The 19,732-nt window shown below is 41.0% G+C and overlaps 1 protein-coding gene and 1 long non-coding RNA gene across 2 annotated transcripts; one reads left to right on the forward strand and one right to left on the reverse strand.

Moving 5' to 3' along the window:
* Nucleotides 1–4,623: 4,623 nt before the first annotated feature.
* LOC311350281 lies at nt 4,624–6,747 on the reverse strand. The gene is made up of 3 exons (XR_014636654.1): nt 6,581–6,747; nt 5,688–5,750; nt 4,624–4,729 (listed from the first exon to the last, which is right to left on the reverse strand). It is a non-coding gene; the product is annotated as an uncharacterized lncRNA (long non-coding RNA).
* Nucleotides 6,748–10,128: 3,381 nt separating this feature from the next.
* On the forward strand, nt 10,129–17,233 carry LOC311350638 (uncharacterized protein; the record flags this gene model as incomplete). Its single annotated transcript, XM_084470701.1, has 6 exons — nt 10,129–10,140; nt 11,308–11,563; nt 11,766–11,907; nt 15,312–15,649; nt 15,803–15,873; nt 16,820–17,233. 6 exons carry the CDS (start codon nt 10,129–10,131, stop codon nt 17,231–17,233), a joined length of 1,233 nt encoding a protein of 410 aa, XP_084326827.1.
* Nucleotides 17,234–19,732: the final 2,499 nt, after the last annotated feature.

The raw sequence follows: 19,732 nt of genomic DNA on the forward strand, positions 1-19,732 counted from the left end.
GATGTACAATGCATCACTGACATCATCTTAAACTGTCATCTAGTGTCCCCTACTCATAAAATAATACATTATATTCGACTGTAAACTGTATATTGGACGTGAAGAACAGATAACAAATAACAATTGTGAGCAATGTGGCAAACATTCAATAAGAAACAGAAACATCAATTAGCAATAGGCTATCATTAATAAAAGCACCCCTTAATAATCATCATAAGTAAAATATAAATCATTACCAGTAGCAATAACATAGAATTCATCACTGACCTCATATTTTCATGTCATGTAGTGCCCCCCACTTATAAAATAATATAGATCATATTCTTCTGTAAACTAGACTATAAACTGTATATTGATTAAAGTATATGGTGTATATGTCTCTCCTCTATGAAGTCCATGACTTCAGCAGACAGGTTGTATATCTCCCTTGTCCTGCTTACACAACCTGGTGATGACGGTTCCACAAGTTTGACCAGAATATGGTCAAATGGTATGAAGCACATATCCTTTCCCCCTTCTTTTGGATAGAATCGTGTGTTGGGCCCATGAGGGTGGAAAAACTCCACTTCCACATCTTGATGATGAGCGTCCACAGTCACAGCCTTTGCTAACCACCAGTTCTGGTCATAAATGACGGCAAGCCAATCTCCGCAACGAACTACATCACCAGATAGATCTATCACAGTCCCGTCAGGACCACTCTTGGTCAGTGGTTCTTGCTCCATTGGCTCTTGCTCACTTGCTCACTTTTGCTCACTGCTCACTTCCTCCCGATCCATTTCCTCCTGCTCACTTTCCTCCCGTTCCATTTCCTCCATCAACATTGCCACAGGACCTTTCCTCTTTTGCATTGGTCTAGGACCATCAGCCTCAACCTGTACCCTAGGTGTGTTGGCAGTCAACTTGAATATTGTTGGGCTGAAACACTCGCACATCTGTGGCTCACTGCAGAAACAGGACAGTGATCTGCAATGGATCTCAGAGTCGTTTCGGTGTGTCTGTGTGACCTGATGGAGTTTCCTTGTTGCAGGTACAGGTTTTAGTGGTTGAGAAAGGAGTGCATGATATGGCTGCATGTCAGCTTCAGTAATGTGGGAAGTGTATGTTTGTGGAGACACCGGGTGCAGGAGCGCAGAAGACATGCCTCGCTTGTCTGTGAACAGCAGATAAGTTCAAAACTATCTTCCAGTTTGCTAGACTTGACGACACCATTTTCTCTTAGGACTTCAAGCATCAGCTTAGCATTCTCATGGTACTGACATTGGCATGTCTTACGATCCAACGGTCTTGGTGCTGTGACATAGAATGGACGTAAGGCACAGAAGGATGAATAACTGAGCTTCACTCTTGGTTCCTTCTTGGTGAACTCCTTGTGGAGGTTCAATACTGTATCAGTCAGAATCATTCTCTGATGCTTTATTTTCTTGCGTGTGATTGTGTCCTGTTTGTCAGTTGTCATTCGTGCTGCATTATGGTAGAAATCCTGAACCTTCTGAGTAATTGCTTGAATGTATGTAGGTTTTTTGTCAGTAGGCCTCCTCTTCCTCAGTGTGTTATATGTTACGCCAAATTGCCTTGTCTGGTGAATTAGCCAATATTTTTTCAGAACCTTGCCTGACAGAGTCAAGTTCTTGTTCTTGTGGGCAGACTTGTTTTGTTTCAATTCATGAATGAGTGCGTTGTGGAACAGCAGAGTTTTCTTTATGGAGGGATTTTTGAGTTGGCTTCCCCGCAGAAGCTGTTCTGTTTTTTTTCTTGGTGATTCTTGTGTTTTTTTATTCCAAGCTTTTTCTCGTACCCAACGCTTTTTCATTCTGTTCCTATCCTTTGTTACCTCTCTAAGTTTATTTCTCATAGCTTTCATCTCTCTAGAGCAGTGGTTCTCAAACGGTGGTACGCGAGCGTTCTCTAGTGGTACGCGGAGTATGAACGTTTTTTGTTTTTTTTAAATTGAAGCAGAGCTGGGTTTACCGTAACTCTCACGGGTTCACCGTGTGACACACGCTTTTGCCTGCTTAAACACACGCCACACATCCAACAACAATAACAATCCTGATCGCATTGTTGACGGTTCATTTATTACATAAATGAACTGGCTACAACAATGAAACAATAAATGATTTACAATGCTCCGAATGAGCACATGTGTGATGGCCGTGCAGTGTTTCCCACAAATTCCGCTTTTCTTATTTATTTTTACTTGAACGCGTTTTTTTAAATGTAACTCCGCCAGCCCGTAATCGCGCCCCCGTAATGCTGCCAGTCCGACATGTTCCCATTCCGACAGTCCTGTGCGAGTATGCAAATTAGCCATGTGCGGCAAACAGAAGAAGGGCCCTATCTTGCGCCCGGCGCAATTGACTTTCTACACCAACGCATGTGTCGTTGCTAGTTTGCACCTGGCGCAAAGATGATCTTCCCCCGCAGCAACCAGGCACCACTACACTTGCATGTTAAATATTATGATGTCAAAGATTATTCATACGTGTGAAACTGCATAGAAATAGCGTGTGGATTGTGGAAACATTTTTTTTCCATAGGGCTGCATGAATGAACATGAATGAAGTATAGTAGGCTATGCCATGCGTTGAAATAATAATACTGTGAGAAGGTGAAACCCTCCCCCTTCTCACAGTCTCACATAAGAGAAACTATTGATATTATTATTGTTATTATTATTATTATTATTATTACTACTATTATATTGTGTATATATATTATAATTGGGATGGTGTGAAATTGGACTTCCGCCACGGTAGGGGGCAGTGTGGTAATGAAATCTCAGGATCATGCCATCAGGGAATAGCCCAGGGGGTGTTGCGATAAACAGCTGTTTTGTAAATATCTATAGGTTGTGCACAAGGTGTGGGTATGTATATATTTGGTGATTGTTTATTTAGTGTCATGTTTATTTTGTATTCACACAATGTACTTTCTGGTCAGTTATGTAGAATTGGTAGCTTTAGCTACAGAATGTTCCCCCAAATAGTGGTATGGCCCATACGGCCTTGATTGGTCCAATGCATTTCCCTATTTAAGGGCTGCCTCATTTGGTGTTTGGAGGCTGAAGGTGGTGCTGGCTTGGGAGGCCAGTGTGAGAGCGGTATGTTTTGGTTAAGCTATGTTATGCTATCTAGCTTATGCTTGCTGATTTATGCAGTCATTTTCTTTTCTTTTGGAACTTTGCTTTATTTTTTTGTGAATGTTTTTGAAGAAAATAAAGCTTCACTTTATTTTGCCCTGAGACAATTGCCCTCATTTTTGCCCACACTCTCTGAATCTGGTTGGCCATATCCCAGATACGTGGGGTGACCACGCCGGTCCCTCACAAATACATTCGAGCAAAGTATATTCCAGGCTTCCAAAACAAAATCTAGTTTTAGGGTAAATGATTGGTTAAATGATTTGGGAAAGAACAGCTGATACAGCGGTAAGTTGTAGGCCTACTTTTAAATCAATGCATCTGCAAACACCGTACAGCAAACACATATGTTCTTGACCCAGACATCGTGTACAAGCCCATTACTGTTAGGATTGAAGAGTATTTGATCGTGAGAAAACATAGGCTAGTTTTACCACGAGTGAGTGTTTAAAAGAATGAATGAGTGCGTGTGTGTTTATCTGTCTAAACACACGCAAATTAAACACGTAAGTGTATGAGAAGGAAATCGAGTCAGTCGACCTGCGATAAGCAGCTGATTCTGAACGGACTCGTCTTCGAGATGGACGTGTTCTAACACATTTTTAATCAATGAAATGTTAACAACAGTATATATCTGACCATTTAATTTTCAAAATTTTAGGTGAAGCCGAGCTTCACTTGCAGTCGAGAAGTCGCCACTACGAAAGAATGCAATGTATCCAACTAGCGGGATCTAAACAAACTACGTTCCAGCGAATTACTACAATGCAGAAGTAGTGGAGAATGGCAAAACACAGCAACTCTAGCCTACTCTCAACCAAAATAAAACTAATCACTGCCCGGTGCAGCAGTGTGAACTGCCCAGTTTTTATAACGTCTCAGCCCGTCTCGTCGCAAGGAGTCGCAAGGTGCGTCGCAAATATTTGGTCTGAACTGGGCTTTAGCGTTATAAGCAGTGGCGGTTTTAGGCACGGGCGAAAAACGAGACACACGAGAAAGAAAATGATCCGCATTTTCTATTAACGATAATAAGCTTTATGAATCATTCGTTTACCAGTAGTGAAGCTTTTTGTGTACCTTCATGTAAAGTAATGCATCATACTGAGTTGTTACTCTTTCGCGAACCATTCGTTCACCAGTAGTTAAGCTTTATGAATCATTCGTTTACCAGTAGTGAAGCTTTTTGTGTACCTTCATGTAAAGTAATGCATCATACTGAGTTGTTACTCTTTCGCGAACCATTCGTTCACCAGTAGTTAAGCTTTTTGAACCATTCGTTTACCAGTAGTGAAGCACTTTCGGGTTAATTATAAAACCCCAAACCACTGTTGATGACAATGAGGGATCTACAGCCACTTTAGTTAAAAATGTATACAACATAGGGAAATATATATACATATACTGCGCTCATGACACATAATAACATAACAGGATAATATAGAAAATATTAACAATTTAAAACACAAACAGAAACAAAAAAAGGCATTTTAAAATGTAACAAAAAAAGGCACTCTAAAAACAAAACAAAAACCAGCTCTCTTCATCTGACACGGCTGTAGCGATCCATCGCCTCTTCTGGGGTGAGGACTGAAACAAAGAAAATGATAAACATGTATTAACAGTATTTTGTCAGGATGATGGTAGTGCAGTTGGTTAGGGGTTTACTAGTATTAATACTATTCTTGTATTAGGGTTATATAGTGGCAAGTTAGTTCTAAATTACATTCTAGAGTAATGAATGTACAGAGGTATAATAATTATTATTAAATTGTAATTTCCAGTAGTATCAAGAGTACTGTGAGTGTACTGTCTATTCAAGTAGTATTATCTGTACTCTTTAACAGTAGGTTATTATAAATCAAATGAGCACAACTAGAGAGTAAAGTGGGAGCACTGTATAGTTTAGACAAGTGGTAGAATAAGTGGATTATATTGTTTAGTGTTATTTGAAAGCCATGTTCCTGCTGTAGCTTCATCCATTATGCTGCTTTGAACAGTCATGTTCAGACGTGGCTTTGATATTATAAGCAGACTTGGGACCAGCTGACCACCTAGCTCATTAAAGAAATGGGTAAGAATTGATCAATTAATCCAGCACCATGAATATAACCATAACCAAAAACTTTTTTATTTTCTACTTAGTAGACTAACTTAAAGTGGCTTAACTGACCTCAATCTAATTTATGTCATTGCTGTTCTAAGTTCCTTCCCATTCCCAAAGCACTTTCCGGTTACGATATCATGTAAAGGTAGATACTTGGTTACTGCAATGTTCAAGTACAAATGGAGTAAATATTACTAGCATCCTCTTGTCTTGGATCCCCTCTAGACACTAGCCTTCAACCAGTTAAGGTGAGCACCCTTATTTTAACATCATAAAACCAGGAAGTAGAAAAGAGGTTTAAAAATAACACTATTATAGTGTTTTCATAGTGACGTTCATCAGTTATTAATCATTATACTGTGTACAACTACATTTCACAGTCACATGAATCTGAGTATATCTGTTAAGTATGCTTAACATTTAAAATAAAAAATTAATTACCTGCTTCCTCTGCTGCAGTTTGGCTACTGCGCTGTTCGGATTGTTCCCGCTGACTCGATGGCGCTGTAACATTTTGGAGCACAGAAAGAATGGTTGGTGTAAGGGGCTCAAAACCTTATGAAGGATATTGATGAATGCATACAGAGTGACGTTTTTGTTCATTTGAAAATTGTATGGATACCTTAAAAAATATATATACAGTTAGTTAAGAAATAAGGGTTTTATTCACTTTGGGCAATGACATTATCCATTGTCTTTAATGTTATAATATGTAATAATAATATGTATGATCATATGTCATTTTGATTTAAGACAAATCATCATCAACTCATTTGTCATGGTTCCACATGCAGTCCATTGTGTAGAAGACATGTTTGAGAGATTCAGTTGTTAACATTACATACTGTAACTATGGACTAAAATGAAAAGAAAAAAAACAGGGAGAAAGGTATTACCGTAATAGCACTATAACAGTGTAATGTAGCAGTCTTCGGGTTTTTTAGTAGTTAAAAACAACTCCAAAAACTATTCAAAGACGTGGTAACTGGCGCTAACAGAATAACTTTACAAGTCCAATTTCAAAGCTTGGACCACATTTTCATCGCATATCGCCTAATTTAACATTAGATAAGTGGTTGAACCGTCGGTCTTTTGACCTAGTTAAGAGTTAAACTTTTGTGTTTGACAGATAATTAAAATTTGCTTGCAACGTCGGCTATCTAGCCAGCTAGCAATCCATTGGTTAGTGACAAGGTTAGCTAGCAAGGCCAAAAAATACGTGATAGAACAGACGTGGTACGATGTCAAATTAGCTCATTTTAGGAAGCTAAGCAATGTGACCGAATCATTACACTCTCAATTAATAATGAAATAACTTTAAAGCATGTACTTACATTCTAACATGGCTGTCTCTACATGTGGAAGCTCTTCCGTGGGCTGCCTTTTTCTCTTACTCTTTCGCTGAGTCTCCATTGTCAAGTCCTTCTGCACGACCTCCTTGCCCGTCGACGGAAGAGAGTGGGCGTGTCCGACGCATGGGGTAAAACGATCTGCGTATAACGTGCCCCTACCCACTGTACACGTCCGTCGACGAGTTTACAAGGGACGCTCCCGAATTGCATTGTGGGTCCGCATGTGCAAGACAGGAAGACGGTTTGATGCGAAGTTATCATGACCCTGCACGCTAAAGTACTCAGTCTTATTGAGGGAAGACAGACTTTTAAAAAAAATTTAAATTGATAAAATGGCTCCAAAAGAAGAAGTTACTTAAAGCCAAAATAAAATGCAAACTCTGCAAAAAGAGCATGAAAATGAAGGAAAACGCAAACGTTGACGGACTGCAGTGGTAAGTATTCTTTTTTTGGTACGGTTTTTATCGATGACTTCCTTTGTTTACTGATATGTCATGTTATAAATTCAAGTTCAGTAACATTAATATTTATCATGAAGAAATGTGTTGTCTTCTGTAGGCAGTGCCGACATAATAAACAGAGGGAAAACGACGAGGAAGTCAGTGAGGTGCGGGTCACTTTTTGAGAGGAGCAAATTGTCCCTATTCAGCTGGATGAAATACATTTATAGGTAAGGTATGCAGTAGGGCTGTACGGTATGGACTACAATTTATATCACGGTATGATTTGAGGCATATACGGTAATGCCGTATTATATCACGGTATGTTCATTTTATCTTCTAATTTCTATATAAATGTTTCTGAAGGGGTATCATCATCACTACCATCATCCTGACAAAATACTAGGCCTACTGTTAATACATGTTTATCATTTTCTTTGTTTCAGTCCTCACCCCAGAAGAGGCGATGGATCGCTACAGCCGTGTCAGATGAAGAGAGCTGGTTTTTGTTTTGTTTTTAGAGTGCCTTTTTTTGTTACATTTTAAAATGCCTTTTTTTGTTTCTGTTTGTGTTTTAAATTGTTAATATTTTCTATATTATCCTGTTATTATGTTATGTTATTATGTGTCATGAGCGCAGTATATGTATATATATTTCCCTATGTTGTATACATTTTTAACTAAAGTGGCTGTAGATCCCTCATTGTCATCAACAGTGGTTTGGGGTTTTATAACTAACCCGAAAGTGCTTCACTACTGGTAAACGAATGATTCATAAAGCTTAACTACTGGTGAACGAATGGTTCGCGAAAGAGTAACAACTCAGTATGATGCATTACTTTACATGAAGGTACACAAAAAGCTTCACTACTGGTAAACGAATGATTCATAAAGCTTAACTACTGGTGAACGAATGGTTCGCGAAAGAGTAACAACTCATCAGTCAGATCCAGCTCTACCAGTCGATCCAGTGTGGGACCCAAGCCAGCCCTCGACAGCGCTTGAAACCAAGGGAGGCAGGTTTAAAGCGTGCCCTGCAGTGGTGGACAATTGCTTTTAAGCCTTCAACATTACTAATGCCACATAATAAACCTTAAATGTGAATATTAATGTATGTATTGTGAATATCTTTATTAAAATATGACAATCATCCCGTCTGTGCCTTGTTAATTTATTAACTAATTGTGAAATCCCAGGAAAATTCAGTTGCTTTCATAATCAATTGGTCAGTTTGCTATTTCACAGAATGATTCATTAATACAGTATCCCCTAGTCTGTTTACCAGTAACTCCTCAGTAGTTACTGAGTAACTGTCACTTTAGGGCCCCTGGTTGTTCATCATTCGTTACTCAGTAACGAATACAGTAGTCCCCTGGTCTGTTTACCAGTAACTCCTCAGTAGTTACTGAGTAACTCACTTCGTCGTTCATCATTTGTTACTCATTCATTCCTCATTCATCATTTGTTACTCATTCATTCCTCATTCGTTACTCATTCGTTCCTCAGTAGTCCCCTGGTCTGTTTACCAGTAACTCCTCAGTAGTTACTGAGTAACTGTCACTTCGTCGTTCATCATTCGTTACTCAGTAACTACCTACGTTTCTGTGTACCTTATTGTAAAGTGTTACCAAATACACTTTCTCTAGGCGAGAGCTTCAAGGGCCTGGCCTACCTGTTCCACATAGGGCACTCTACAGTGGCCGAGATCATCCCCGAGACATGTAGCGCCATCTACGGTGTCCTAAAGGATGACTACCTGAAGGCTAGTTCTATTTATATCTAGTTGTATATATAGTTATATATATAGTTATGTGTATATAGTTGTTTTCATATTTATAGTTGTGTGAGCATAGTTTTAGTTTTATATATCTAGTTATGTGTATATAGTTTTCATATTTATATAGTTGTTTTCAAATTTATAGTTGTGTGAGTATAGTTTTGTATATCTAGTTATGTGTATATAGTTTTCATATTTATATAGTTGTGTGAGTATAGTTGTGTATAGTTTTCATATGTATATAGTTGTGTGAGTATAGTTTTGTGTATAGTTTTCATAGGTATATAGTTGTGTGAGTATAGTTGTGTATAGTTTTCATATTTATAGTTGTCCGAGTATAGTTTTGTATATCTAGTTGTGTATATAGTTTTCATATGTATATAGTTGTGTGAGTATAGTTTTGTGTATATAGTTTTCATATTTATAGTTGTGAGTATAGTTTTGTATATCTAGTTATGTGTATATAGTTTTCATATGTATATAGTTTTCATATTTATAGTTGTGTGAGTAGTTTTGTATATCTAGTTATGTGTATATAGTTTTCATATTTATATAGTTGTGTGAGTAGTTTTGTGTATAGTTTTCATATGTATATAGTTGTGTGAGTATAGTTTTGTGTATAGTTTTCATAGGTATAGTTGTGTGAGTATAGTTTTGTGTATATAGTTTTCATATTTATAGTTGTGTGAGTATAGTTTTGTATATCTAGTTGTGTATATAGTTTTCATATGTATATAGTTGTGTGAGTATAGTTTTGTATATCTAGTTGTGTATATAGTTTTCATATTTATAGTTGTGAGTAGTTTTGTATATCTAGTTATGTGTATATAGTTTTCATATTTATATAGTTGTGTGAGTATAGTTGTGTATAGTTTTCATATGTATATAGTTGTGTGAGTATAGTTTTGTGTAGTTTTCATATGTATATAGTTGTGTGAGTATAGTTTTGTGTAGTTTTCATAGGTATATAGTTGTGTGAGTAGTTTTGTGTATAGTTTTCATATTTATAGTTGTGTGAGTATAGTTTTGTATATAGTTTTCATATGTATATAGTTGTGAGTATAGTTTTCATATTTATAGTTGAGTATAGTTTTGTATATCTAGTTATGTGTATATAGTTTTCATATGTATATAGTTGTGTGAGTAGTTTTGTGTATATAGTTTTCATATTTATATAGTTTTGTGAGTATAGTTTTGTGTATATAGTTTTCATATTTATAGTTGTGTGAGTATAGTTTTGTATATCTAGTTATGTGTATATAGTTTTCATATGTATATAGTTGTGTGAGTAGTTTTGTGTATATAGTTTTCATATGTATATAGTTGTGAGTATAGTTTTGTGTATAGTTTTCATAGGTATAGTTGTGTGAGTAGTTTTGTGTATATAGTTTTCATATTTATAGTTGTGTGAGTATAGTTTTGTATATCTAGTTGTGTATATAGTTTTCATATGTATATAGTTGTGTGAGTATAGTTTTGTGTATATAGTTGTGTGAGTATAGTTTTGTGTATATAGTTTTCATATTTATAGTTGTGAGTAGTTTTGTATATCTAGTTATGTGTATAGTTTTCATATTTATATAGTTTTGTGAGTATAGTTTTGTGTATATAGTTTTCATATTTATAGTTGTGAGTATAGTTTTGTATATCTAGTTATGTGTATATAGTTTTTATATTTATATAGTTGTGTGAGTATAGTTTTGTGTATATAGTTTTCATATTTATATAGTTTTGTGTATAGTTTTCATATTTATAGTTGTGTGAGTATAGTTTTGTATATCTAGTTATGTGTATATAGTTTTCATATGTATATAGTTGTGTGAGTATAGTTTTGTGTATAGTTTTCATAGGTATAGTTGTGTGAGTAGTTTTGTGTATATAGTTTTCATATTTATAGTTGTGTGAGTATAGTTTTGTATATCTAGTTGTGTATATAGTTTTCATATGTATATAGTTGTGTGAGTATAGTTTTGTGTATATAGTTTTCATATTTATAGTTGTGAGTATAGTTTTGTATATCTAGTTATGTGTATATAGTTTTCATATTTATATAGTTTTGAGTAGTTTTGTGTATATAGTTTTCATATTTATAGTTGTGTGTATATAGTTGTGTGAGTATAGTTTTGTGTATATAGTTTTCATATTTATAGTTGTGAGTATAGTTTTGTATATCTAGTTATGTGTATATAGTTTTCATATGTATATAGTTGTGTGAGTATAGTTTTGTGTATAGTTTTCATATGTATATAGTTGTGTGAGTATAGTTTTGTGTATAGTTTTCATATGTATATAGTTGTGTGAGCGTAGTTTCTATTTATAAATGTAGTTATGTGTATATAGTGTTTTATATTTATATAATAATATAAATATAAATTTATTTATATTATAGTTCAATGGCTGCTGCCCGCTTCAGGTAGTCCCTGACCTTTCCCTCCTGCTCGGTGTCGAGCACCCTATTGTTCGGGTTGTAGCCCGGGGGCCTAGCCGCCTAGCCGCTAGCGGACCGGTGGATGAGGAGCCACCCAGGGTCCAACATTACCATCTATGACGTTCCCTCCATCGTGGCTGGAGCCTTACCTGAGGCAGCGACCGTGAAGAACATCACCTCTGGGTTTTCACGTCCAGGGATCTGGCCCTTTAAACCATCCGCTTTCCAGGAGAAGGACTTCGCTGGATCCTTCGTCACAGACCGTCCTCCTCCCCAGGCTTCAGGTGACGAAGTCAGTGCTTCTCCAGGTGCCCCTTCAGGTAGGTTACTGTTCATCAGAAGCAACAAAGAGAATTAAACAGAGTTCATAATACATCAATTAATAAATAGTCCCATAAGTCCAAGTTCATAAAAAAGTCCATAGGTTAGTGGAGGGCAGAGAAGCTGCTAGACCACCAGGCTACAACTCTTACAACAGGGTATTTAACAAGGATCAGAGAAAAAAAAAGCGTACTTTGGCAGACATGTATGAGCCTGGACAAGGTCCCGAGCCTGACGAAGCTGTCCGGCCTGAGGAAGACGCCCGGGAATTCAGCCCAGAGATTGTCCGGCCTTACCCTAAGGCCGGACCTAGAAGAATGACAAAGAGGAGAGGGAGAAGGAGGCAAGTGGAGTTAGTCTAACACAGGGGTCTCCAACCTTTTTTCAACTGAGAGCTACTTAGAAAAAAATTAAGTGGCCAAGAGCTACTTGCATCACATCGCTTGTATTTATTTACATCAACTGACTTAAGCTTCTGTTTGTACACGTGTGAAATTGCAATACCCAATGCTTATCAAAAATAACTCCACATCAAAGGTCCAAGAAAACATTTAACTTTTTCATATACATACATATCACTGACAATTCACATCAGGTCCAAGAAAACATTACTACTTTACACTTCTTGTGGGCCACATATATATCACTGAAAATTCAAATCAAGGTCCAAGGAAACATTACACTTTTTCATATACATCACTGAAAATTCACATCAATGTCAAAGGAAACATTACCATTTTACACTGAACATGATTCTGGAGATTTATAACCTCCATCTCCATCTCCACAGGATTGACCAGTTCATACATCTTTTCTGAAATCTCTGCGATGTCTACCTCCATGAATGGGTTGGCAATGAATGCCACACATGGCTCCAGCTTATCAAAATCCTTGAACCTATCCTCAAACTCCTGGCCTAGCTTTGAAATGAGGTCACAATATTTATTGACATCCAAAACATAGTCCGCCCCTGCATGGCTATCTAACATCTTAACTACTGTTGGGAAGTGTTGCAGTCTTTTGTTTTTCAGTTGCTGGAGGTAGAATGACAGTTTTGCTTTAAAAGCCTTAACAGCACTGATCATGTCAGAAATTGTTCTGTCTTTACCTTGTAACTGGGTGTTGAGCTGATTGAGTTTCTCTGTCATGTCTGTCAGGAACGCAAGATCAAGCAGCCACTCAGCATCAGACAAAAGTGTAGTGTCCTCCTCTCTTGACTCCATGAAAGCCTTGATTACGTTCAGCAATGAGCAGAAGCGATGCAGTATTTTTCCTCGGCTCAGCCACCTCACCTCAGTGTGGAGGAGGAGATCACTGTTTTCAGCAGACAGTTCCTGGAGGAGCAGTTTGAAGCTTCTGTGCTGCTTGGCCTTTGAGCGAATGAAGTTGATGATCTTAATGACAGGTGTCATGACATTATCAAATCTCATGACTTTGGCGCATATAGCCTGCTGGTGAATGATGCAGTGATAGTTCACAATTTTAGGAAAGTCCGGGTCGGCCTTGCACAGTGCAATAAATCCTGAGTGGCGTCCTGTCATAGCTGGTGCGCCGTCTGTTGTAATAGACACCAGCTTTTCAATAGGCACGTTATTTTCAACGAAGTACTTTTCCACAACGTTGTAAATATCGACTCCTCTGGTTGTGGTTTTTAGAGGAAGCAACGTCAAAAACTCCTCTCTGGTGGAAGCGTCTTCAAAAACCATCCGGACAAACACAGCCATCTGAGCGGTATCAGCCGCATCCACCGACTCGTCACACTGAATGGAAAACCATTTGCATCTTATCATGTCCCGCTCCAACTGACCCACTGCATCGGCAGAGAGCGCAGACACTCGCCGTGCCACTGTGTTAGCACCAAGCTGTATATCAGCGATAGCGGACATGATTTCAGTCTTACTTTTATGATCCTTGAATAATGTGTCGGCCACCGCTGTCATTGCTTCCTTCACCATCCCGCCATCGGTGTATGGCTTCTTGTGCTTTGTCAAAATGTGCGCCACTTTGAATGATGCCTCCGTGGCCGCGTTGGCTTTCTTTGTCGGTCCGATGAATAAACATTGCTGTTTTTTAAGGGTTGCTTTAAGCTGGTTCACTTTCTCAGTCCGTTGAGTGCTGCCTGCTGGAAAATCCCGTGCAAAGTTACCGTGGACTTGAGTGTGGTGGCGCTCCACGTTACCTCTTTTGCCGACCGAAACACTGCTCCCGTATATGAGACACACACACTTGTCCTTCACGCTAGTAAAGAAGAACTCGCATTCCCACTCCAAATGGAAATTGTATGTTTTCTGCTTTTTCTTGACTTGGCCACCCTGGTTTTCCATCTTTGTTGTCTGTCTACCAAACTCCTCACTTTACCTTAGTGAGCGTACAGTTCCGTGGTTGCTATAGCGACGTTAGTTAAAGTTCCGTGGTTGCTATAGCGACGTTAGTTAAAGTTCCGTGGTTGCTATAGCGACGCCACAAACATTTTCCGCCATTTCTCGTCAGAGTTCCGTACGGCTGAGTTTCTATGAGAAATGGGGAAATGCAAGTTTTCCCGAACGTGGGTTGACGACCCGGCATTTAAAGACTGGCTGAAACCCGTGATGGGAAATGACCGAGAAGCATTTTGCTCGTGGTGTAAAAAAACGATCAGTGTGACATGGAACGGCATTACAGCGATCAAGTCACACAACGCGTCGAGCGAGGTCAGCGGCTTCGTGCGAGGGGGGAGCAGCTCTCGATGTCGTTGTTCTGCGGTCCTAGCAGCAGCACTAGGACTACAGGGATCGCGGCAACCCACGCAAATGTCACTAGCCCTGCTGGCACCTCAGCAGCGATAGACGGACAGATGTTACTTCCATCACAATTCCACAATTCTCTGGTGCCTGAACACTGCATCCAAACACCACTCGTACGCTTTGAACGAAGGTATAGGGGCAGTGTTCGCGAGCATGTTCCCGGACTCCCAAATAGCCACAAGTTTTGCGTGTGGCAAAGAGTGTGGGGGTTGCGGACGGACGGGATTTTTCCTCTGAGGAGTTTGCTGGTCTGAGCGTTTCCCACACATAGGCCAATGTGTGGCGCTGCGCCACAGATTGAACAACGAGCGCCACAAATTGATTCCGCTTTTCTTATTTATTTTTACTTCAACGCGATTTTTAAATGTAACTCCGCCAGCCCGTAATACGTGTGAAACTGCATAGAAATAGCGTGTGGATTGTGGAAACATTTTTTTCCCTGCATGAATGAACATGAATGAAGTATACTAGCTATGCCATGCGTTAAATTAATAATAATAACAATAATACATTCGAGCAAAGTATATTCCAGGCTTCCAAAACAAAATCTAGTTTTAGAGTAAATGATTGGTTAAATGATTTGGGAAAGAACAGCTGATACAGCGGCAAGTTGTACTTTTAAATCAATGCATCTGCAAACACCGTACAGCAAACACATATGTTCTTGACCCAGACATCGTGTACAAGCCCATTACTTTTACATTGCATTACAGTGCATTTACTGTCGTCGGAATATTATTTTTTTTATCACTATTATTATTATTTTTTTTTTTTAACAACTCAGTCGGTCAACCTATCAGGCGAGCTACTGAAAACCTTCCCGCGAGCTACCGGTAGCTGGCGATCGACACCCCTGGTCTAACATCTCATATCTTGTCTTGCCTTCGTTTGTCTACAGTCATGTAGACCTACCACATTTCAAGTCATTCAATTAACATTAAAATGTCAAATTTAATGTTTTCAGGACAACTGCTATCCTAACTGACAGCCCGGTGAGGGCTGCTTTAGAGGCGGAAAAGCAGGAAACCGGCAAGCAGCGACGTCCAGCAATGCAGCGTCCCTCCTCTCGGGCTCCCAAGAAGAGGCTGTTCTCGCCTGCTCCTGCTGCCGCCCCTGGTGCCCCCTCAGCTGCTCCTCCTGCTGTCGCCTCTGCCACCATCACCTGGCCCGCTGACGCAGTCACCCCTACCTTAGGCCTGCTCTGTGCTGCTCCGGATGCAGTAGAGTTCGCCACTATTGCCGACTCCCCCTCTACTGCTACTCTGCTGCTCCAACTGCTCCGTCCAACGAGGAGGCTGCCTGGTGTTACTACAAGTTCATAAATAGGTTAGTATTACCGGCCACCTCGGCAACCTCAGCAATCACTCTAAAACAGACCACAGACACGTCCGAACATGCCCAAACTTAGGGATAATCCGAGTAAGAGATGGTGCTTCACTCTCAACAATTATACAGACGCCGAGCTAGCCCACATTAAGGCTAGCCTCACCGAGAAGAACACGGTTTACACCATCGTCGGCAAAGAGGTCGGAGAGAGCGGGACACCTCACCTTCAAGGCTTCGTGAATCTCAAGGGCAAAAGTAAGCTAACCGGGATAAAAAAGCTAATTAGCCCCCGCGCCCACTTTGAAAGAGCTAAAGGTACAGACGCGGATAACGAAGAGTATTGTTCCAAAGGTGGAGATATTTACCTGGCCATCGGGACTCCGTCTGCTCAAGGTCAACGTACCGATTTAAACACCGCTATCGAGCTGCTCCGTACCAACGGCGGAAATTTGAATGCCGTGGCAACGGCTTGTCCCGCCACTTTTATCCGTTATGGGCGTGGCCTAATGCAAGCCGAGCTCGCCCACATTAAGGCGAGCGTCAACGACAAAACCGCCCAATATGCTATCATCGGAAAAGAGGTCGGCGACAAGGGCACGCCCCACCTACAAGGGTTCGTTAACCTCAAGGGCAAATCTAAGCTAACAGGAATAAAGAAGCTAATCAGCCCCCGCGCCCATTTCGAGCGGGCTAAAGGTACGGATCAAGAAAACGAAGAGTATTGCAGTAAGGGTGGAGATATCTACCTTGCCATCGGAACACCTTCAGCTCAAGGTCAAAGAACCGACTTGAATACAGCGATCGACCGCCCAATATGCTATCATCGGAAAAGAGGTCGGCGACAAGGGCACGCCCCACCTACAAGGGTTCGTTAACCTCAAGGGCAAATCTAAGCTAACAGGAATAAAGAAGCTAATCAGCCCCCGCGCCCATTTCGAGCGGGCAAAAGGTACGGATCAAGAAAACGAAGAGTATTGCAGTAAGGGTGGAGATATCTACCTTGCCATCGGAACACCTTCAGCTCAAGGTCAAAGAACCGACTTGAATACAGCGATCGAGCTCCTTCAGACCAACGGCGGGAATTTGAATGCCGTGGCAACGGCTTGTCCCGCCACTTTTATAAGATATGGGCGTGGCCTAATGCAGTGGGTGGACTTTGGGAAACTTCAAAAACCACGTGATTTCAAAACCCAGCTGCACGTGCTAACGGGCCCCACCGGTTGTGGCAAGTCCAGGCTTGTCCACGCCGAGGCAACTGCCTTGGCCCCCGACGACGTCTTTTACAAATCCCGCGGCGAGTGGTGGGACGGCTACGTCGGCCAGAAGGTGGTGGTCATCGACGATTTCTATGGCTGGATCAAATATGATGAACTGTTGCGGATCACGGATCGGTACCCCCATCGGGTCCCCATCAAGGGGGCTTTCGTCCAGTTTGTGGCGGAGCACATTTATGTCACCTCCAATGTGGAGGTACCAGCCTGGTACAAGTTTGACCGCTATGATCCGGCGGCCACTTCGGCAACCTCGGAAACCACTCTAAAAACACCCTCAAACACGTAGGAAGATGCCGAAAATTCGTGACAATCCTAGCAAGAGATGGTGCTTCACTTTAAACAACTTTACAGAAGCCGAGCTCGCCCACATTAAGGCGAGCGTCAACGACAAAACCGCCCAATATGCTATCATCGGAAAAGAGGTCGGCGACAAGGGCACGCCCCACCTACAAGGGTTCGTTAACCTCAAGGGCAAATCTAAGCTAACAGGAATAAAGAAGCTAATCAGCCCCCGCGCCCATTTCGAGCGGGCTAAAGGTACGGATCAAGAAAACGAAGAGTATTGCAGTAAGGGTGGAGATATCTACCTTGCCATCGGAACACCTTCAGCTCAAGGTCAAAGAACCGACTTGAATACAGCGATCGAGCTCCTTCAGACCAACGGCGGGAATTTGAATGCTGTGGCAACGGCTTGTCCCGCCACTTTTATAAGATATGGGCGTGGCCTAATGCAGTGGGTGGACTTTGGGAAACTTCAAAAACCACGTGATTTCAAAACCCAGCTGCACGTGCTCGCGGGCCCCACCAGTTGTGGCAAGTCCAGACTTGTCCACGCCGAGGCCAACGCCCTTGCCCCTGACGACGTCTACTACAAGTCCCGCGGCGAATGGTGGGATGGCTATGTCGGCCAGAAAGCCGTCGTCATTGATGACTTCTATGGGTGGCTCAAGTATGATGAACTGCTCCGCATTACCGACCGTTACCCTCATCGCGTCCCCATTAAGGGCGCCTTTGTCCAGTTCGTCGCGGAGCACGTCTTCATCACCTCCAACGTGGAGATCCCACAGTGGTACAAGTTTGAATCCTACGATCCAGCCGCCCTGATGCGCCGGGTCACCGATTACCGTGTCTGGGTTGATGCAGCATTCAAAGGGCTCAAAGATACCCCAATGTATGACCCTTCTGTACCATACAATTTTTAAATAAACAAGTCAAAATTTGTTTAATGTGTTTTTATTGAAAACTTATTATGAACAATGAGGCGCGCGCTCCAGGGCCCTTGAGGGATCTGAGCCGCGCCCGAGGCCCTCCAGGGCCGAGTGCCCGCGGCGAACATCCCGATGGGCCCGCGGAGCAAACAGCGCCGCACAACGTACGACACAGCGAAGAGGAGAATAGTTAATCTGTACTCCCGAATTTGGGATTCCTGAAGGAGAAGTACCCCTTGGCTACCACCTTGTAGGTTAGTGGAATTGTAGACCCCTCGAACCACAACTTTAAACCCAAATGAGGCACCTCGTTATAGGCAGTGTTCATCCACTGCTTCGGTCGCATGATAATCGCCGGCAGGAATGATGTAACGTCCTTCTGGACTCCGCCCAATACATGTGGGGTAAAGATTCTGGTATGAATTCTATCACTTAGACTCATTCTGAAGTTTTGTAAATCTTCAATGTCCCCCATCTTGGTTGGTTTTTGGTTATCATCGAAGTCTACCACCGAGCCGTAGATCCTCCGTATTCCCGGTCCCGGGCTCGTCAGGCTATGAATCGGATATGTTGGACTCGCTTCAGGTATCACCTTAACTACAATTTAGTTGAATCGATAGTAGTCATACAGCTTATTCTCAGTGAACTGTTTCAGGGTAAACAGAAAATACATTCAAAGTCCACCCATTGGTACACTCAAATGGTCCATTTTGATTAACCGGACATTGAAGTTGGCCATCCCCCCTCTAGATGTCATTGCACCTTATAAGGTTAAAACGATTTCTGGAAAGCAAAAGGCACCTTGGAGAAAAGTTGCTTTTGTAACAGCCCAGAAAAAAGAATGCAGGAAGGCTGAACGCAAATGGCGTAAAACAAAACTTCATATTCACCATGACATCTATAAAGAGAGCCTCTGTGCCTACAATTTAGACTTAAAAAGTGCTAGAGAAACATTTTTCTCCAATATCATTAAAAACAATACTAATAATGCCAAAACCCTATTTACAACTGTTGACAGACTGACCAAGCCCCCAACACAAATTCCACCTGACCTTCATTCCACTCAGAAATGCAATGAGTTTGCAGCATTTTATACTGATAAAATTGAAGGCATCAGACGCGCCATCAATGTCTCCACTTTAAACAAAAATGCTGGACTACCACCATATCCAGGCAAAAGTAACATGGCAATGACATGCTTTAATGTCATAGACTCTAAAACTCTTGTGGAAACTGTGACACAACTGAAGCCATCCACCTGTTGCCTTGATACTTTACCTACCAACCACTTTAAGAATGTTTTTGACTGCCTAGCAATAGACATATTGCAAATAGTTAACAACTCTCTCCAATCAGGCACTTTCCCAAAAGCCTTAAAAACTGCAGTTATCAAACCCCTTTTAAAAAAGCGGAGCCTAGATGCCTCTATTATTAACAACTACAGACCAATATCAAATCTACCCTTCATAAGTAAAATCATTGAGAAAGTTGTTCTCCAGCAACTTAGTGACTTCCTGGCATCAACTGGTTGCTATGACACCTTCCAATCTGGATTTCGACCCCTTCACAGCACCGAG

Source organism: Micromesistius poutassou (genome assembly GCF_964030765.1).
Source record: "Micromesistius poutassou genome assembly, chromosome: 7".
Lineage (NCBI taxonomy): Eukaryota > Metazoa > Chordata > Actinopteri > Gadiformes > Gadidae > Micromesistius > Micromesistius poutassou.